General features: G+C 54.7%; 1 protein-coding gene across 4 annotated transcripts; it reads right to left on the bottom strand.

Moving 5' to 3' along the window:
* Positions 1-551: 551 nt before the first annotated feature.
* Positions 552-20,465, bottom strand: MFGE8 (milk fat globule EGF and factor V/VIII domain containing). 4 transcript variants are annotated; one of them, XM_037911244.2, is made up of 10 exons: positions 19,853-20,236; positions 15,264-15,389; positions 13,754-13,879; positions 12,433-12,546; positions 11,382-11,563; positions 10,478-10,633; positions 9,013-9,157; positions 5,793-5,977; positions 3,856-4,011; positions 552-3,419 (listed from the first exon to the last, which is right to left on the bottom strand). In XM_037911244.2, the coding sequence occupies exons 1-10, from the start codon at positions 19,914-19,916 to the stop codon at positions 3,276-3,278; spliced, it is 1,398 nt and encodes a 465-aa protein (XP_037767172.1). In that variant the 5' UTR covers positions 19,917-20,236; the 3' UTR covers positions 552-3,275. The 4 variants fall into 4 exon arrangements, with proteins under 4 accessions (XP_037767172.1, XP_037767171.1, XP_043380477.1 ...); XM_037911243.2 differs by having other exon boundaries at positions 5,793-5,995; positions 19,853-20,121; XM_043524542.1 differs by lacking the exon at positions 12,433-12,546 and having other exon boundaries at positions 19,853-20,465.
* Positions 20,466-21,279: the final 814 nt, after the last annotated feature.

Below are 21,279 nucleotides of genomic sequence, written 5' to 3'. Positions count from 1 at the left end.
CAGGCCCCAGAGCATTCATGGAAATAAAAGGGAGCTGGGAAAGCAGAGGGAGTTCCCAGGCTGCAGAGGATGCTCTAGGAGCACAAGGGCTCTGAGCTGAGTGAATTGGGTAATTATATGGTGATAGATTGAAGGGGGCACTCAGGGAACTAACAAAGTTCCTGGCCTCACTCACGTTATACCTAGCTCCAGACAGCGGCCCTGCCCCCAGGAGATCAGTGGTGCTGCCGCTGACTGCGTAAGCAGAGCCCAGGAGATGCACCATGGGGTGGGGGGAGGAGGCTGAGGTCATGGCAGGCTGTGTTGCAGGGAGTGGGTTTGAAGCAGTGAGAACATGAATCCCAGACCTCAGACACATGGGGCATCCCCTATCCTCCAGGACCTTCTGCCCTTTGGCTCTTTCGAAGGAGACACAGGCTTGGGAAGTGCTGAAGGGAGCGATGTGGGGCGCAGCAGGAGAGGAAGAAGAGCAGGGCAGAATCCTGTTCCATGTTCAGCACTGTACCAGGCAAGACCCGAGTCACAGACCCAAATAAGCAGGTGGACACTCATGAGTTTCAGCTCGTTTTAATACTCTCAGACACGCTTACAGGGTGTGCTGCCTTCCCATCCAAGACTCGCTCATGCCATCATTTACACCAAAGAATCCATCTCCCTCACAAACACACGTGAAGAAGGTCCAGCTCTGCATCACGCTTCAAGTCAGATCCACACCAGAGACACACACATCCCTGCCAACGGGGACTGATCCCAAATCTGGAGCCTCTGCTCAGCCAGACGCCAAGCTGTTGCCATGCTGTGAGGTCAGTGAGGGGCACACCCTCTGGGGCAGTCGCTGTGCCTGTCTGTCCCCACTCTCACTCTTGTAGCGGGTAGTGTGCATGGATGGACCCAGTATTACCATCCTGAAGCACTCAAGTATCATGAGACAGGCCCCCTAAAATGCAAGATTGGCTTAAAAATCCTGAGATTTAAAAAAGAATCAATGTTGGGTTCTTCTGATTGTCCTTCTGGGTTTGGAGCATTTAATGGTCATGTTTTCAAGCTTTTCTCTGCAACCAATATGACCAGAATCTACTTTTAGTTTTTCTCTTTAAATGAGAACTGAGATTCTCCTGTAATCACCTGACCCCAGAAGCTGGGGCTTTGAGAAAAGACCAAATATCATGAGACTCACACTAAAATCAGGAGAACTGGTAACCCTGTGAACCAGAAGGCAAGGGGCAGGCACTCAGAACTGCATGTTGACAGGCTATGATGGACACCAACCCCGCTGAGGGAAACCTCTGCCCAGTGATGGGGGAAGAGCTATAGACACCGCAGAGCCTGGGCCCCTCTTTCCCAGAATTAACATCCTGAGACTGTCTCATGGGAAAGCAAGGGGAGTTACTATGCAAACTGAGCAGTCTCAATGGGAGGTGGCCAGAGGCTTTGGCAGATCAGCAGAGCACACAGATATACACACACACACTCTCTCTCTCTCTCTCCAAGGACCCTGGAGTGCTGCGGCAGAAGTTTGGTTCAGAACCAGCACAGAACACCCTGAGTCCTCACCCCAGGCTCATTCATGGATCATGCAACATGCCAGTCACCTCTGTGCCAAGAATCGTACCATGGGTCTGCTAGGGAGTTCCCTGCATGTGAGCAGGGCTGGAGGAGGGTTTCAAAGCTCCATACCACAAGCCCAGTTTGTTCTGTGTGCCACCCCTGCCTTGCACTGTCCTGAGATGATGGAATTGAGGAAACATCAGAAAACATGGCTGGAGAATCTCTAGGTTCTTCTTTAGCAGGGCACCATCACGGACTCGGTACCGTGAAACACCATGGATAAACTGTTTGCTGGGGCCGTCCTTTTGGCCTATAGGAGGGTTTGGGCTGTGGACTTCGCTGTGATGCACTACAATAGCTGGAGTCCAGGAACAATGGCTACCTGGGCAGGGGCACGGGGCTTCACTTCTTGGTGGCAGTGGGGGATGAGAGCCTAGTGGTGACTGGCAGGTTGGCTGTGCTGTCCTGTATGAATTCCTGGCCAGTTGGGTGCTCAGAAGCGATGCTCATAGGACCAAAAGTGGGAATGCAGATAGCACTTGTCCTGTTCTTGTGCCTGCAGTGTTTGTGAGTAGCAGGTGTTCCGGCGTCCACCCTGGGGCATTATGGGCAGGTGCTGGACATTGGGTCAGTCACTGTTGGCCACATTCCCAGCCCCCCCCCAGATTTTACAACAGAAATTATGCACGTCCCCCCTTTGTGCCCAGCTCCCACACTAGTAGGACAGATCTTCCCATGCGTGCCCTGCAGGAGCAGGGCAGTTTCTGCAGTGCAAAGCCAAATGCCCGGTCTGAAATCGAGGCCCTGTGTGTACAGATTCCCAGCTGCCAGCTTCTCCCCGCACTGGAGCCCTGTGACTTCTGACTTGATCTATGCCCCCGCCCCTTCTCATCACTCCCCTGACACTATGCTGAACTGACAGAACCCAGAGCAACATCGCTGCCGGGCAGCAGCCTGCAAGGAGGGGGTGATTGGTGCACTCAGTAGCAACAGATTCTTCCCGAGGGCCCTTCTGAATTACTTTACGAGCCAAATAACTGGAAGCTCCCTCTCCCCTCGACACACGTAAGGGGGAAGCCAGCTACCTGGCTATGCTTGAAAGATAGAGGCCATGAGTGGAGGGGCCTGCCCTGTCTCCAGGGCATCTCGCTCAAAGGCTCCCCTGAATGCCGAAGGTGATGGGAGACAGACGAGCTCTCGATTGCTAAGGGCCCTTCAGTGGAAGCAGAGCTACAAGGGGGAGTAGTTTTCAGAATCTGATGGAGATTGCTAGGGCCTCTGTTTGCAGGGAGCCCCATAAGGGCCTGGATGGGAAACACCTGGACCAACATGAGGGGCTCAGAGAGCAAGAGCCCCTCATCTGGGACAGCCCCCTAAAGTGCAGAGCTGTGGGCCCAGAGAGCTGCAGGGGCCTTTGCGTGTTAGTGCAAGTACGGTAGCCCCACCAATGCGGGGCTGTCACATGCTTTTCTAAAGCAAAGGCAAGGGGGACCCAGAGCCCTCCCATGAGATTTCTATCAGCTTCAGCTACAGTCATGCACTCACTGCCCCTCTCCAGCCCTCCCCACTGCCAGACCAGGAACCAGACACAGACGTCGTGGGGCAGCGTGGGTGAGACACAGAGAGGGGATGTTACAGCAGCAGGCGTGCAGGGGAAAGGCCAGGAGTGGGAGGTGGGGGCAGGCGGCAGGCCAGTCCTTTCCTTCCACGCCGCCTTCCCCGGCAGATTACTCATCACAGCCCAGCAGCTCCATGCGCAGCGTGATGCGGTTGTGCCATGCCACAGGCAGGATGCGCACAAAGCGGGCGTAGAAGGGCATGTCAAACACGTTCTTCTTGTGAGAGGTGTTGTCATAGTTTCCTTGGAAGATCTGCGGAGGGAGGGGAGGAGGCATTAGAATGAGGAGCAGGTCCTGCCAGGGGGCAATGCCAGGTCGCAGGCACTGTGGGAGAGGACACACTACAGGATCACAGCCCTATGGGGAGCTGTGCAAGTGCCCTGCTGAGCAGTGACTTGCTTCCGCGCCCCCCCACCCCTATACACAGCAAGGATGGTCAGTATGAGGGTCTCACAACACCTACCCCATTAAACCCCAGGTACAGCTGCTCTTGTCCCTTGGCCTTCCTCGCTGATGACCTAAGTACTGTGGTATCACCAGCAGCTCTCTGGCTAGTGACACCACTCCTCTGACCCTTTGTCATCACTGCTGCCTTATGCTGTCTGGGCGCCGGCTCATTCCAGCCCCTTTGGAATGCTGGGATTTGTAGTTTCCCCCTGTGCTACCGAAGCCCCTTCCCTGCACCCACCTTGCTGCTGTTCGTCCTGTTGTCCTTGTAAACGGTCCAGGATGTCCCATCATCACTGTAAGCCACTTTGTAGGCTGCCACATACTGAATGTGCCCAAAATCCCGAGCCCCTTGGGTGATGACACCGGTCACCTTCTTCTGAGTCAGCAGGTCAATCTGCCAGAGACACGGGGCCTTTTCAATGGACGTCCGCTCGCTTTGCCCCCAAAGCGAGTCGGGTCCCAAGTAAGCTGAGAGAGCCAGGAGCTGTGCAAGACTCGCCCATGCAGCTCCGCTGATGGCTCTCAAGCCTGACAGCAGCCCCTCTGCTATTCCAGTCCTGGGCTCTGCACGTACGCACTTCAGCTCTGTGCACCTTTGCTAAGTGAAGATCCATCAGTGCCTAGGAAGTCCACTGCACGCATCACATAGCCCACCTGGCAGACTGGGAACATGGGCAGATTCTGCCCCCACTCCAGCCCAGTGCATTGAGGGGGTGGAAAAGTACCCTGAGGAATTCCCCGTGCAGGGATGGCATAGAGCCAACACAGGCACTACACTGCTGCCTGGTATATGGTGTGACGGGGGGATGGCCAGAGGCAGGAGCTGGCAGCTCAGGATTAGGAGAGGGAGTGGCTAGGGCTCTTTGTGCTCCAGCTATTCTGGGCTGCAGAGCAGTCACGCAAATCATGCAATGTGCACCAGGCCCCAGAGCAGCCCCAATTCAGGCAGACAAAGTTTTCTTTGCTTCCCCCAGCCTGGGTGCCATCGCTGGTGCTGAACCTCCTCACAGGTGGGAAGGGAACAAGGAGGCAGAGAACAAGGCTGGCGTGGAGACAGGCAGGAGCCAAGGGAGCAGCAGCCGGGTTACACAGAGTATGAGCCAGAGACACCCCAGCAAAGGGAGGAGCCAGTAAAGGGACCTGTCTGGGACGCTACAGCATTACAAGGAAGATCAGATAAAGGCAAATGCTGGGGAAAGGTTTGTTCTGGAGGGCCCTGCCTGGCTCCCAAGGGCAGGACTGACTGCTCAGCTCCCTAGAGACTCTCTGGCTTGGAGGGATGGCACCTCGCTTTCCCTGCCCGAGCTGCACCCACAGAGGATTCTGAAATCACCTGAGAAAGGAGCTGGGGTCTGGGGTAATGACAGGAAACCTGACAAGATTCCTGCATTGCAGGAGTCTCTGGCCCCTCCTGTAGCCCACCCCTGGGCCAGCAACCAAACTGTAGGCAGGCTTTGGAGTAACCACACTGGCTTCAGGAGGGGATGAGAGAGCTTCCTCTGTGGGTTCACCCCGCTGGCTGAAAAAACAGCACAGAGCAGGAAACTGAGGCCAGGTGGCAGCCAGTTCTGAGCTGGAGGGTCAGGCATGTGGCAGAGAAGCTGAGCTAAGCTCCCATGGGCTGATCCATGCAGAATGGGGATGCCACAGGAGATAAGTGGTGGGGCTGACAAGGGTTTCTGCTGCCCACTCCAAGCAGCTTCCAGTCACTCATACAAATGTTTAGATCTAGGGTGCAGCAGGGACCCCTAGAAAAAAGGGAGGGTGAGAATGGGAAGAGGGAAAGTTGGGGGGAGGGGAGTCCAAAGAGTCTATGAATCCCTGGCTGAGATTCCTTTGCTATCCCAGATGCACAGAGCACAGACACTGCCTGTATTCTGCCCAGTATCCAAGCTCCCCTCCCTGGGACCTGGTAACCCTGAAAGCATCCAGCATCCAGCCCTTCACAATAGGAATATGTGGCTGCTCAGGCAGCTGTAATGGACTATTAGCCCCATTTTACAGATGGAGAAACTGAGGCTGAGAACTCAGGTGCCTTGCCCAAGGCCACAGAGTGAATCAGAATGAGTTTTGCTATTGGAGCTCATGTATTCCTGGCCCAAGGGCCTATGCTCACATCACCAGACTTCCCTACCTCCCTGTGGGGAGAGCCACTGAGGGGTGATGGAGACACACCTGCAGCCACTCAGATTGGTCGTTGTTGAGTGCAGTCCAGGCATTGGTCTTGCCTGTCTTATCCAGGCGGGCGTAATGTGGGTACCAGGTGAAACCATCGATGCCCCAAGTCTTGTAAATGCTGGAGGCTGTGATCTGCTGGTCAGAGATCAGGCGGGATTTCATGCCCAGCGGCTCCGAACAACCTGCCGTGTTGAAATACACTGTAACACAATGGTTTATAGACACAGTGAAAGGGAAGAGTCCAGCAGCATAGTCATCCCAAACAAACACAGAGCAGGACCCAGGAATCCCAAACAGACACTGAGCAGGGTCCCAGGAATCCCTGATAAATACAGAGCAGGGACACCAAAGATGGAAAGAGCAGAGACCACAAATGTAGAGACATAAAAAGCACTGAGCCGTGAGCACAGATCAGGAACCCCAACGATACAAAGAGCTGGGACCTCAAAACTCCCTGTCCCTCTCGAGAAGGCAGCAGAGGTCATTGGATTGGGTGGGTTTACAATTTATTCCAGTTCTGCATTTTATCCTCTGCTTAATTTCCCCAGGGAGGCCCATTCACTGCGTGGCAGCGCCCCCTGCTGCAGGAGGGACAACACTGTCAGTACTGCCCCTGCAGAAATGTGGCTGAAGCCTGAGCCCCCATGCCCAGTCCTTTCCGAGGGCCACTCCTCTCTAAGCACAGCACACAGCTCCTGGGCTATATGTGCAGAGTCCACTCCAGGGGCAGGGTCCCTTTTCCTTCTGGGCCCAGTAGAAATGCCCAGCCTAGAGAAGCCTCTCGAAAACCACCACCATAGGGAAACAAACCCCAGGCTGGAGTGTGGAGGCTGCCTGAGGCCTTGTGAGCCCCCCAAGGGGGGAAAGTGGAGCAGCGCCTAGGTCAGGGGTGGGCAAACTTTTTGGCCCGAGGGTCACATCGGGATTGCAGAACTGTATGGAGGGCCGGGTAGGGAAGGTTGTGCCTTCCCAAACAGCCTGGCCCCTGCCCCCTCCCACTTCCTACCCCCCTCAGAACCGCCAACCCATCCAACCCCCCCTGCTCCTTGTCCCCTGACCACCCCCCTCCCGGGACCCCCATCCCTAACCACCCTCCGGGACCCCACCCGGACCCCACCCCCCTATTCAACCCCCCCGCTCCCTCTTCCCTGACTGCCCCGCACCCTATCCACACCCCCGCCCCCTGACAGGCCCCCCGGGACTCCCCACACCTATCCAACACCCCCTGTTCCCCATCCCCTGACACCCCCCCCCCCAGAACCTCCGCCCCATCCAACCTCCCCCTGCTCCCTGTCCCCGACTGCCCCGACCCCATCCACACTCCCGTCCCGAACTGCCCCCCGGGACCCTACCCCCTATCCAACCCCCCCTGCTCCCTGTCCCCTGACTGCCCCCCGGAACCCCTTGCCCCTTATCCAACCCCTCCGCTCCCCGACCATGCTGCTCAGAGCAGCAGGAGCTTGCGGCCTGGCCAGAGCCAGCCACACCACCGCACTGCCCGGCAGTAGCGGCAGGCCAGAGCACTGGTGGCGTGGCATGCTGAGGCTGCGGGGGAGGGGCCAAGGGCAATCCTCCCCGGCCGGGAGCTCAGAGGCTGGGCAGGACGGGCCCGCGGGCAGGATGTGGCCCGCGGGCCGTAGTTTGCCCACCTCTGGCCTAGCTGGATTGTACCACGGGCTAGTTCACCCTGTAACCTTGCAGTCGTGACCAGCCCTGCAATTCTCATTGTTACCAGTGGGTGTCACTGTGGTCACTGATGCAGACAAAGAGAAGACTGGGGGAAAACCAAAACACAGACACTACTGGAATTAGACCTGAGCACCCAGTGCCAAAGTAGCTGGGGCCCAGACCTGCCAGCCGGTGCCTGGCCCCAGGGCCACGTCCAGCCCCCACCACAAGCATTGCTCACTTTCCCCGAAAGGCTTCAGATGAACTCCAGATCCTGCGTCCACGTAGGCTAATTCCAATTGCTTGCCCTGGGTGTTCCCAGGGATTGGACCCCTGTTGCAGTATTCCTGCAGGCCTTTCTCTCCCAGGTTCCTCACCCCTCCCTGTGAGGGACAGGGCCCTGGCAGAGTCCAGATCAGGAACCCAAGGGCACGAAACATAGGGTGAACTTAGAAGATTCACAGCGCTAGAGACGGGGGCCTCTATCCCCCCGAGCCGTGGGCAGTGGCAGGGCAAGCTTAACTCCCCCTCCACCCTGCTCTTGGGCCCCAGCCCTGACCATTCTCCCCTAAGGGGAGGCTGGTGTTCACACCCCATCTGATCCTTGGCCTCTGCTGAAGGCCCCAGCTGATACACGGATGCACCAATCCCACTAGCAGTACACCGGGGCCACCAAACAGCCAGGCAGCAGAGGGTCGTTCCCAGCCTCCCTGAAAGCACTGACTGGACAAACACAACGTACAACATTTCAATGAGAATGGCAATCCTGGAGCAATCCAGAGACTCGGAACTGGGCCCATTTCGCCAACCACTGCCTAGCACAAGTGTCATGTTAGGAATGCTGAGCTAGCGAGAGAGAAATCTGATTGGCTGAGCCTACTGCTAAGTTACATTTTCTAGGGGACTTTGATCCTAAAGAATTTTGCAAACTCTACAGAAGTTGTTTCAGCCAGCAGGGAAATGATCTCAGCAGCTGTTCAACAGCCGCACAGCAGCACTGCTCAGGGGTTTGGGACTGAGTGCAGAAAGATCCTAATTGAGACTGCCTGGGAAGGATTTAGGGAGTAGAATGTCATTATCTAGGATGTGATTTGGCTGAGACCCTGGAGTTAACACCCCTATTCTCACGAAAAGAGCCAACGGATCTTTCACAACTAAGGGTGATCAGGTCTCATCAGAAAGGCAACACCTCCAGCAGCACAAAATCCCATAGCACTGCACTGGGATCAGTAATGACTCCGAGGTGACAGCACCCCTCCCCCCCACCAAGTCACCCCCACCAACACACTGCCTTCTAGTGCCACATTGAGACACTAAGGTTAGCACTGACAGAGGGAAGAACACCCCCTACTGAGTCTCAACAAGGTTCCTACATCTGAGGTATCTTTAGAGGTCACCCATCCAAGCACTGACCCTGCCCAACATGTGTGATCTGATGAAATCACAGCTCATGCCGTGGACATGCACATCCGCCTCAGAGATCCAACAGACAGGGGCGTGAGTGCTCTGGAGCAGTACACCATATTCTTGGCCCGGAGCAGGCATTTACCATTCAATTCGCAGCCCACCAGCTCAAAGCGCAGCGTGCAAGCCCTGTGACACATCACAGGGTAGATGCGGATGTACTGGGCTGTGATCGGAGGATTGAACGTGTTGGACTGCATGCCATCATTATTTGTGTTCCCCAGGAAAACCTGTAAGGGCACAGACCAAGATGAGTGTGTTTAGTGGCCAGGAATGGGGGCCAATATCAAGTCCTCATCCCTTCTCTACCCCATACCCTTGTCCATAGTAATCCCTGACCCAGTGGTCTGATTTTTATCTTGCAGACTCAGTAACAAAAGCCACGTGACAGACCAACGCACCACCAACACTGAAGAATGCCTTGGACTCAGTGTTGCCAAACCAAAATGTTACAAGATCATGCGTCAAGCCCCCCAAAATCATGAGATTGGCTTAAATATCATGAGATTGTTTTAAAACAAGAAATGTTGGATTCTTTTTTTCCACTTGTCTTGTGTGTGTGTGTGTTTCTTTTTGTTTTTACCCTTTCGAATACACCGGGGTCACATTTACATGCTTTTCTCTGCAACCATGAGGGTTAAAAATTTTTTTTTTATGATGAAGGCTGAGATTCTCATATAGTCACAGGATCACAGCAGCTGGGGTTTTAAGAAATACACCAATTATCACAAGATGTGTGATAAAATCCTGAGAGTTGGTAACACTGCTGTCAATTAGTAGGTCAGCTTATACATCAGGTGACTTATAGGGAAGCAGACAGTATATATGTGCTATTGGTTCTGTAAATATATACATATACAATATTGTACACTGTAGCATATAGTAGAGACGCTTGATTTACTTGTTACCAGTTCAGCCCCTCTAGCAAATTGTTCGAAGACCAGTCTTGTTTCCCACAAATGTATCTGCTGTCAAGACTAGGCCTGATGGGGCTGAACAAATCATTGACACCTGTAGGGAGTTTATGTACTCTTCACTGTTGGTTCTTCTTGTTGTGTGGCTGGTCACCCAAGAAACATGGCATTGGGCCTGCTCCCTGATAGGCTGACAAACATTTTAAACAAGAGATGTACTACCCAGAAGCTACCCAGAAGCTTGTGAATCAGAGCAAAGCAAACTTGGGGTGTTAGTCACAAATCAGGGATTCTCTGAATGTTGACTAGTTGCTGTGCTCTGTCTAGGCAGCTGTAGTGTGTGTGTATAATCATTATTATGAAACCGCTGGTATTTATTGTTCTCAATACCTTTCTGAGAACCCCCCGATCCTGTTTGCAGCCCCTGCAATGACACAGCATCTCCTCTGAGCAGACACCACCCCCACAAAGTGACACAAGGCCCCCGCCAGTGCCATAATTTCACAGTGGTAACACGCCCATGTGCTAACACCCCCAGCGCATCGATCTCCTCGCTCCACCCTGACACAGCCCCGGGCCCTAGGCCCATTTCCCCCCCACGCGTGGAGGCAGCAGGCCCATTACTGCAGTACCCACCTTGTCTCGATCCTGTTTCTCGTCCCTGCAGAACACAAACACACGGCCGTCCAGGCTGTGTGCTATTTTGAAGGAGTGGACGTACTCTGCCCAGCCCGCACGACGGGCACCCTGCGTGATGATCCCTGTCAGCCGCATCTTCCTCAGCAGGTTTGCCTGTGGCATGACAGAGGGTTACTGGGATGGGGCAGGGAACATGCTACAGAGCCTAACACAGAGTATGGTCCGTGCTATGCCCCTGCCATCCCAGGTCTCCCACAGAGTATTAGTCTATGTGACCTGCAGCCCAGCTGGACTCCTGGGAACCAACTCAGCCTCAGCACCCTTGAAAGGGGCTGTCCTGCAGTGGGTGCTCTGTCCATCTGCAGGCTGCCCCATTATTCCTGTGCTAGAACTCCCCATCCCCACAGCCTCACACCATGATCCCAGTCTCCTGATCAAGGAGAGAATGATGCCCATCTGTACCACCAGAGAGCATTGCTGCAGAGCAATGAAAGGTGTTTCCTGATTGCCTCCTCCCAGGAGATTGAGCATCCTGCATCAAGAAGTGCCAGCTGTCCCCAAAGGGATGCTGCCCTGGGACACCCCCTTTTTATAGTCATATTAACATTAGGAGGCTTCCCATCTGAAACCGCTCCTTCTCCAAGGTGGAGATTTCAGCAGGGAATAGGACAGTGGGTTCACATTCCCATTGGCCAACAGAATTCAGAGCAGTCCCCAAGTCCCAGCCCTGGAGCATGGGGAAGCACTGGTAGGAACTGCCACATGAGAACAAACCAGTGTTCCAACAAGCCCAGCATCCCACTTCCAGCACTGGCCAGTGCTTGGTGCTTCAGAGGAACCTGTTCTGCAATGAGCTCATGACCCACCCAAGGGAAAGTTTGTGTGTTCAGCCAGCTGGTACCTGAATCCAGGGGCTCTTGTCATAGTTGCTGGAGGTCCAGGCATTGACAATTCCATTGTTGTTGAGTCGGGCCAGCTCGGGACCCCAGCGCTGCAGGCCTAGGAACCCATAGTACACAGATGAGGCCGAGAGCTGGGCATCTGCAATGGCCCTTCCCTCCATGCCCAGCAAAACAGCACAGCCTGGAGCAGGGGAAGGGGAAACGGGGAAAGAAAAGGGAGGGAGATTGGGAATGAAAAGGAAGAGGAGCAGGTCATCGGTAAAAGAAGAGTGAGAACAGAGAGGAAGAGGAGAACAAGAGAGAAAGAGAAGGTGACACACTGACCATCACATTCCTGGTTCTCTGGAGACACCTCTTGTCTCATGGGTATATGAAATGGAAACTAGACCAGAGCAAGGACCTTCATTGCCCACTTGGGGCACTGGTTTGGTGTCTCATTAAAATGAGAAGGTGGCTGGTTCTTTCTGCTCCCCAGCCGCATCTGGCTTCACCCTAACCCTTCCCCAGAGCTATGCCCTCTGCACTTCCCGAACCAAGATTGTTCAGGACCAGTTGGTCAGCAACTGTCTTGAACGCTCTCAGAAAAGAAGATGTCCAGGTGTGTGCAGAGCTCTCCAGGCAGCTTTTCACCACCGTCACAGGCCTGGACAGCCTGAAGAGGGAACGCTCCTTGTATGAACCTCCCTTCTCCACTATCCAGCCACCACAGCAACAAGATGTAAGGAGATCCGAAAAGGGAAAGCCCACTCTGTGATGTGTTATGATCCAGTCTCTGGGACTATCCCAGAGTCATGAGATGTGAGAAGAGCAGGAGATCAATCTGGGTTGCCTCCTCCAGCACTAATTTCATTAGCACTGGGCTCTCCAGTGTCATGGGGCTAATGGACAACAATGAAGCTGGCTTCAAAAGCCATCAACTTCTGTTTTTCCTAATGCCAACCAACAAGGCCTCCTTTGTGCTTGCTGGTACTGCTGAGAGCAGAGAGAGGCAACAGGAAGTTGGGGGGGGGGGGCAGGGTCTGTAGCCGCCTGTCACGGTCAGGGACTTACGGACATGGCAGGTCTTCCCCAAGAATGGAGAGGGGCATTTGCAGGCATAGTCGCCGTTCAGGTCTAGGCAGGTGCCTCCATTTTTGCATGGCTGTGAGGAGCACTCGTTCACGTCTAGGGGAGACAGGAGCGAAGAAGATGAGAGAGAGCCTCTGCCCCCTCCAGCCTCAAACCCAGCACCACATGGTGGGATGGGGAGTCCCATCACTTAGACAGAGAGTTATCGGCAGGCAGCTGCTCTGGCAAGCTAAGTGAGGGCTTTAATCCAAACTGCATTCATATCGGCCCTCGGGTGATTGCCAGGCTGCTTGTAGTGGTGGGGGGGTCTAGCTGAGATGCCCAGCTATGCCACTGTGGGAGGGAGCCTCTCCTACTGGAGTGGACTGGGCTTAGAGGCACTGGTTTTTCTATGCATCTGTGTGAAGCTCTGGGGAGGGTCCCACTCTACACTGCAGATGATGCACAAATTCCCCTCTGGAGCAGGCAGAGCCACAGGTGTCCTAAAGCAGAACTGCCATTGACCAGGCTATGGTTAAGATGCAGAGGCCAGACATACCCATTGCACTACCTTCTCCCTCAGTATCTTTATCATTTCTATAGTTCTCTCAGTGCACTCAATGCTGAACCCTGCAAGCCACCTGGCGCCAGCCCCTGCATCCACCTGGCTCTGGTCCGACATTGTACCAACCACCAGGCCCTGCATCCGACCAAGAGCTGGCAATCGCATCCTACCCAGTACCTCCGCCTCTCCTGGCACCTCTCCACATCGCACCCAATACCAGTCCCTGCATTTCACTTGGAGCTGGACTACTTATTCCAAGTGGCACCAGCTCCCACACCCCACCTCACGCTGGTCCCTAGGGCTCCCCTCCCACTCCAGCGCCTAGATTTCCAGGGGCGGCTCCAGGACCAGCGATCCAGAGTAGATCTGACAGCTGGGCTGCTGCAGAATGGATGGAATCACATAATCCCTGCCAGTGGGCACCAGAGCCAGCAAGTCAGTTCAGAGGCATGTGAGCGGAGAGTCATCGTGCAAGGCTGCCCAGTGCATTGCCAGCAGCTCAGGGTGAGAAACATCCGATGCCTTGATGAAAACAAACTCAGTGGGGTATTTTGCTGGATTAGTCACTTACACATACCCCAACAATATCTGGACGGTAACGGGGGTACATACACAAACACAATCCACCACATGGACACCTGGTTTTCATGCTCCTCTCCCACCTTGGCAGCTCCTCCTGCAGGGAGGTCTTTTGACATGTCCCCATCTCCCCCAGAGCCAGTGCGTGGTGCCACCCTTGCAGAAGCAACCCATACTCACTCTTTTGGCAGTGGGTGCCTACATACCCCGCAGGGCACTTGCAGACATATTCCATAAAGACATCACCCCGGTTGGGCACCAGCTGGCACTCGCCATTGTTGTGGCAGGGATTAGGGTGGCAGGGGCCTGGAGAAGGAAACAGAGGAAGCAAACAGTTGTCAAGTGGGAACAGGGAAAGGAAGAATCCACACTGTTCCAGGGGTGCAGGACTCTGGTACAAGGATGACCGTTACTGTGACTTGGTGACCCTGTAGGCCAAAAGCCTAATGGGAAGAAGTTGTCTCAAGTAGAATTGTACTCCATTTTGCTAGCTTTAAATTAGTAAGAAGAAATTGTAGCCTTGAATTAGTAAGTTGTTCTGAGTTTATTCTTTGCTGATTGTGTTAACATTCGCTCTTAAAAGGATAGAAGTTTTATGGCTGTAATAGCCTTATTTAGGGTTTGGTGTGAGTGAAGAATGTATGGTGATTAACTGAGACAGGCCAGCTGGGCCAGATGGTCGAGAGGGGAGTGGAGCAGTCAAGAGGCACCAACTTTATTATCAATCACCCGGATGGCAGATTGATGACCCTAAAGCAAAGGCATATACCCCAAGGACGAGATAAGGAGTTGAGCCAAAGGGACAGATAAGAAACAGCTGCGGATCCTCCCGGGGAACAACTCAAAATAATTCTAAACAGAGCAACCTTGAATACCTCGTGATTGACAGCTCCAGTGTGGCACAGCAAGGTCCATAGACTTGTATGGGAACTTATCACTATAAAAGAAGGGTGTGTTCCCCCTCCCTCATGTGCAGTTTCAGCTGGCCATTGGAATGGACCGAACAACACTAAGGACTAGTAACTATAAGATCCAGCTGCAGAACCGTGGTGTGTGTAAGCATATGCTGATTTCAATGCTTAAATTGTACACTAAATAACACAGAGTATTGCCTTAGCTCCTTTTAAAAGATTCTATGTGCTTCTTATAAGCATAACAACCCCAAGTCATGCATGGATCTGACATAACAGCATTTGGCTCTGGGTTAGTGCTCCTGAGGTGTGTGTGAATCTGGTACAAGCCTGGTTGTCATCCGTGTTTGAAACTGGGACCTTCAGCTCCATAACAGAGACCTCTACCACTCCATTGCTAGGTAGCAGTAGTATGATGTTATCCTGCAGTAGACCAATCACTGGAGAAAGGTATGACACTTACTTTGACAGTCTGTTAGTTATTTCCCCATGAGAAGAAGCTCATCCTAAGAGTCTAAGATCTACCCAGGTTCATGTCCTTGTTAGAGGCACCAGTTTTAAAACACCACCCTGTACAAATCATCGGCAGGGTTGGAACTTGGAAGCAGCCAGTGGACGGGTCATGACATGGGAACTTTGCTACGTGCTAGTGCCCCCAGGGCACACGTGGATCCAGCAGATCCACGCACTTTGCTGTGTTATCGTTGATGCATCACGATCACATACAGATGAGATTCTAGTCTCAGAGCGTCTGGACCCGCCTCTCGCATGGGCTGTACCTTTCTCCGTGTCATTGCAGTCAATCCCAGTGAAACCTTCAGGGCAGATACAGAAGAATGGAGTCTCATCGCTACCAGTCAGGCAGGTACCCCCGTTCTCACAGTGGTTCACATCACAGAAATCACCTGTAACCAAGGGCACAAGTCATTACAAACACTAACTGCCAGGGAAACCACACATGAGCCAGCTACAGACCCAGGTCTTTGACTGAAATCTGATCTTTCAGGAAAATTCAAATGCAGATATCCTGCCTTTACAGAGCTCATCCATGTTACTTTGGGTGCAGCACAGTCAGCTGTGCATGGGGGGCCCCAGGCTGAGTTCACACACAGTGCTGCAAGGCAGGACTGAGACGCACTGGCAGAGCTATGTATGGGGTTTCAGGACTGGAAGAGCAGTCAGTACAGAGGGGCACCAGCAGAGCTGGGAGGAGGAAACTTGCCCAGCTCCCACCCTCAGAGTGTCCATGGTACCAACCTACATTCTCGGTGCAATTCCACAGCGTCTGCCCCGGAGACCAAAGTCCCTCGTAAGTCCCCCAAGGAGTTTCCAGCTCTCCTCTTGTGCCTGAATGTCTCACCCTCCTCCAGCACTGCAGGGTAATGCCCAAGGTGAGGCATGCTAGGAGCAGGAGGGCGTGGGAGGCTCAGGGAGAGGGGAAGTATCAGTGCCCACTGTTCTGCAACTGGGCCTTTGCTTTGACTCCAGTTGCCCTAGTGAGCCACCAAGGAGTCACTGACACCAATCTTCCCAGCACATCACCCCACATCTTGCCACATCTTGCAGTTTGACAGTGATAGTTCCCCATCTCCCATGTCCTTCCCCCTCCCCACCACATACCCCTCCACACCTTGACCATCCTGCACTGGGGGCCAGGGCAGCTGATTCCTCAGTCTGTGCCCCACGGCTTTGTCCCTAGGCAATCTGTTTTCCATCACGCCGATCTCACTCTTCAGGAACTTCCCTATTATTCAGCCTAAATGTGCTTTGCTCCAACCCATTCCTCCTAGTTAACTAGGCCAGGGGAGGCTATGAAATGACCACAGACTTCCTGGGAAGAAGGGGTGGACTATGGATACTCAGAGCCAACATTGCCCTCCTTGGGGAGTAAGTGGAGGAGCGAACGTTCTTCCTTCCACTCCCTAAACCTGTATCCCAGCAGTGCAGGGAGCAGAGCAGAGTGAGGTGACTGAATAGGGCACCAGATGCCCTCACCCCAGGAATCAGATGGGCCGAGCGTCTGATATTTCAGTTAAGTCGGTTTATATTTGTGAAATACTGAAAAACCGGCATCTCCTAAGGAACAAACACTCTGGAAGCCCAGGAGCCAGGCTGAGTGGAGCAGAGGGGGGTACAGACCAGCGGCCTATCACTGCCTGGAGACAGGGCCAGCTGCTGCTCCAAACAGCAAGCGAGCACGAGGCGGGTCAGCCCCCCAGGTGGCTCAGACCTGTCCCAAGAAAATGCATCTTACCCAGAGGGCACTTCCTGTCTGTGTCCATTTCCTGGGTGCAGGGGGAGGCCCCCAGGGTCCATCAGGGCATCTGCCCCAAGGAGTGCCCAGGAGAAGTCTTCCCACCTGCTTCCACATGCTCCCCACCTGTAGATGGCTCTGTGCAGCAGACCAGCCTTTGTCCAGGACCACGCTCTGTGAGAGACTCCCCTGGAGATGGAAAATCTCCATTCCTAGGACAGGCGTAGCTCACACAGTACAGGGAAAACTCCTCCTGCCCCATCCCCTGTCAGCCAGTGAGGCCTCAGCACCCTCAGCAGGGACAAGAGGGGGAACTCCTCTATAGCCATTCGGCCCCTGGTTTCACTAACGACACTACCGGCCGAGAAGCCAATCGTGAAAGTGGTTTTGGCTGTGCCCGGAAGCTGGGCTGCAACCCACCAGTTCATTTCACACAGCGGGGCGAGGGAGACGACTCCCAAACAGCTGGCTGGCAACTGGGTATAACTTCTAGGGCCCTCCATGCCGACCTGGGCGGATTCAAATGGGTGACCCGCGGGTGAAAGGTTGCGTCTCTCATTAGCAAGCACTGGGGCAGCTTGTCTCCTGACACCAAGCTTCTCTCTGCCACGTCGGCTCATGCTGCAGGCTTTAGATCAAGGGTTTAGCTCAGGTGGAGACCCCCGGGACAGCCTCCCCTCACATCGGCTCATGCTGCAGGCGTTAGATCAAGGGTTTAGCTCAGGTGGAGACCCCCGGGACAGCCTCCCCTCACACACACAACTACCTGTGTGGGTACTTAATGAGCTGAGAGCTTACTGCCCAGAGCTGCACTGAACAGCACGGCTCTCATTAGCCTAAGCCACTGCTCAGGGAGTTATTTCCAATTAGTCTTTTAATAGCAAGGCTCCTCAGAACTAATCCCACATCCCAACCCTCCACATCCACAGGGCGTGCTCGTGGCAGATGGAGCGGGCCGGCCTGTGTTAACTGGAGGCTTCCGAAATGCTGCTGCTGCTCCTATAGCCCAGCCTGAGAAAGCGGAAGAGCTTGGGCACCAGGTCAAATTTATGCCTGTGCCAGCCAGCCTGGCTCTGCATGACCTCATCTTCCATCAATGCACTGCCATGAGCTACAGAAGAGGAGGAGGAGGAAAAGGGAGATGCTGAAGGGCCAATGGGGAGTGGGGATGTCTTTACCCATTTCATTCATCAAGGAGTGGGGGCTATTTACCTGCCCCATGCTCCTCAAGTCTCCTGGGGAATCAGAAACTCAGTATCAAGGATCCTTATAGCCAGTTGGCCAAGGCTTTACACACAGCGCTGGGTCTGTGGAGAGGTACTGGCTACGTACAGAGACACAAGGTTGACAAGTGTGTGTCCCCCAAGCATCTGCTGTGCCAGCTGCCTCCCCTACAGGAGCATCTGGTTCACACTGGGGCCAGGACACAGCAAGGCAGAGGAGACCAGGTAGAGGAGAAGGGGCTGGAAAAGCCACTCTACCGCATTCCTCCCCAGGGCAGAATGGGCCCCAATAAGCTATGCACATTTTAAATATCGCAAGTAACTGAGCTTCCCCCTCCCTCTCCCCCTTGTCCTCTCTCCAGCAGGTCTCATTGGCCACACTCCATTGTCAGCAGGCAAGGGAAGGGCCATATTTTCAAAAGCCACCAGTGATTTGGGGTGCCTCAGTGTCTGGGACAGCTGGGGCCAGATTTTCAGAGCCATGCAACACCTCCCGCTCCCCACTGCCTTTGACTGGAGCTGTGAGTGCCCTGAGAATCAGGCCCCAACTGTCCCACACTGGGCTCCCAACTGAGACACCCAAAATCACCAGCCACCTTTGGAAATGTTTGCTTATGTGGCTCCAAGAACTGGCAGGGAGGCAAAAATAACGTCCTGTGAGGCTCTGGGCTCCATATCCCAGCCCCTCTGGGCTGGAAGGATGGGTCAGGGGAAAATGGGTGCCCCTCCCAACCAAAACTGCATGCCCTCCACTGCCCCTGTGCCAGCCTCGGTCCCTCACTGCCCCAGGGCCCAGGCTCCAGTGAGTGCCCCCCCCCCCCGTCTTTTCTCTCTACTCCCAGTGTTTCATCCCATATCCTGTCCCTCACCTCTACCTGTTATCCACATATTCCACCCTCTCAGCCCCTCACCCCATCCCTACCTCCCACCCCACCAGTACAGCTTCTTCACCAACTCCCCACCTCCCTTGGCCAGCCCTGTGCTCACCGCATGCCCATTCCTCCCTTCCCAGCTAAGGGCCATACAAACAAGGAAGGGTGTTTTGTTATATAGGAGGAAAGTGTTATCTAATAGTTAGAGCAGGGGGGTCTGTCACCCAGAACTCCTGGGCTCTCTTCCCAGCTCTGGGGGAGAAGACTGGGGCCTGGGATGTCAGTCAGGACTATTGGCTTGTGTAGCGAGTGGCGAGAAGCCGGGAGCCCACCCTCCTAGGTTCTATGTACAGCCGCCAGGTGTGAGTCCTGAGCTGTACACCCACAGCCTCACCCTCCTTCTGTGCCTCACCTCCCCCTCTGTAAAACGGGGGCAGCGGTCCTGACTCCCGGGGGCGGGCTGCGAGGATTTGTGCACTCAGGCCAGTGAAGCACTACTGAGCAAAGAGCTAGGTGTTAGTGAGGTCTGATGGCGGCAATGCTGAGCGTCCGCCGTACAGCGCCGTACCCCTCCTGCTGTCACCCCACGGGCCACTTCTCCCAGCTCTCAACATCAGCCAGAACCGGAAGGGGACTGAGCAACTGCTGCTTGGCCCTCTCCACCCCCACACCTGGGGACGAGGCGAATCCCACAGCCAGAGGATCCCAGACTTTGATGTGCAGCGGCAGGCGGAGAGTGACAAGCGGGCCAGGCTGGGTATGCCCCCGCCCTTGCACCCCAGATTTTCAGCATGGGGAGGGCGAGACACCCGGGAGACCCTGAAGCAGGACAGACAGTGGGAGGAGGGAGAGGCCAAAGATCCAAACCATAGGCGTAGTTAGGGGGACAGGAGGGGGAGCTGCCCCACAAACAAGCCTCGGGCAGGTACCCCCCCACACACAGCCCCATTGGCCCTGGCTGGAGCTGCCCCCCCACCCCCAAATATAGAAGTCAAACTACTCCTCTGATCCAAACTCACCCGTCACAGCTGAGACAGCGAGGATGGCACCGAACAGCGTCGGCAAAGGGCTCGATGCCTTCATCTCCCCCCCTTCGGCCTCCGGCTCGCCACCCCGGCTCTGCGCGGCTCCCTGGCCCGTCCGGCTGGACTCGCTCCTCAAGTCTGTTTGTGTCCTGACTTCTCCTCCAGCGGGATTAGAGTCAGCGAGTGAGTCAGACGGGCGCCCTCCCCTCCCCTCCCCTCCCAGGCCGAGCCTGCAGATTACACCCAGCCCCACGTGCTCCCGCTGCCTGGCCAATGACACGCGGCACCCACCCCGAGGAGCAGCGGCGAGCTGCCCCCGGAGCTGGGTGTGCAGGGGATGGGCCCACGCCCCACGCCTGGGGCAATGCACTCGGAGGCAACGCGAATGGCGTGGAAACTCCCTTCAGAGGGAAGTGGAGTGGGAGGGCCTCGCTGTTTGGATGCAGGGCAAGGAGCAAATCGCAATCCCAGTGCCAAGGAGCCGTGCAAGAGACATCACTGCATGTGCCCGCACCAGTGCTTAATGTGCGCCAGGGCTGAGCCCTGGCACCTGTCGGCTTGGCAGTCCATAGCCCCAGCAGCCCTGAGCTTGCTGCATCCGTTATGAATGTAAAAAAAGAAAAAAAAAAAGATTTGAGCCCCAACACCTCTTTCATGACAAATTAAGCATTGGCCCTCACTCCAGGCATCTCACTCCTGCTCCGCAATATTGCCTGCTATTCCAGTCCTGGGCTTTACACGCAGCCCTGCCGGTGCCCCTCAGGCCTGACCCGCAGCACCCTACTGTTCAAATCTGGGCCCTGTCCATGCAGTTCACTCCTGACACGCAGCCCCCAAGCATTTGTGGAAACTGCTCTAAGCTTGAAGCGTTGTCAGCTGAATCCTGTGGGGGGGGTGCATCTCTTTGTTCTGTGTTTGTCCAGTGCCTAGCACAGCAGGCTGGACCCTCTAGGCACGGCTGCAACGCAATAATAAGCAATAATAGGCCTTGGGTGAAGTTGGGCACTTGCCAATGTTTTTTTTAGTTCCTAACTGCTGCTTGTTATAGTGCAAGGGGGAAAGGACGTTGGCTTGCACAGACCTAGGTTTAATGAGCCAACATGCACCATCATCATCCTCCATACACAGACTGCTAAGGACCCTTGTGCCAGTCAGAGCGACCAAGGTTGAAGGCGTGCACCAGGCATCGTGTAGTGAAGTTCCCTGATCTGGCTCGGTTCTGTGGACCCACACATCTCTGGGACAGCCCCAGGTAGGGCAGGGCATGTACCCCTTCGCACATCAATGGAGATTTGAAAGCACAGTGCACTGAGGTGTTTTTGTCTATCGTGATGATGTGGCCAAAGAGCATGCAACACTGCTTTCAAATATAATGAGGGAGTAAAGGAAGGCCAGATCTTTGGGAGACTGTGACAGTCACA

The sequence above is a fragment of the Chelonia mydas genome, chromosome 10 (genome assembly GCF_015237465.2).
Source record: "Chelonia mydas isolate rCheMyd1 chromosome 10, rCheMyd1.pri.v2, whole genome shotgun sequence".
NCBI lineage: Eukaryota > Metazoa > Chordata > Testudines > Cheloniidae > Chelonia > Chelonia mydas.
Note: the sequence above shows the minus strand (reverse complement) of the source record. Positions and strands in the feature narration are given on the sequence as shown.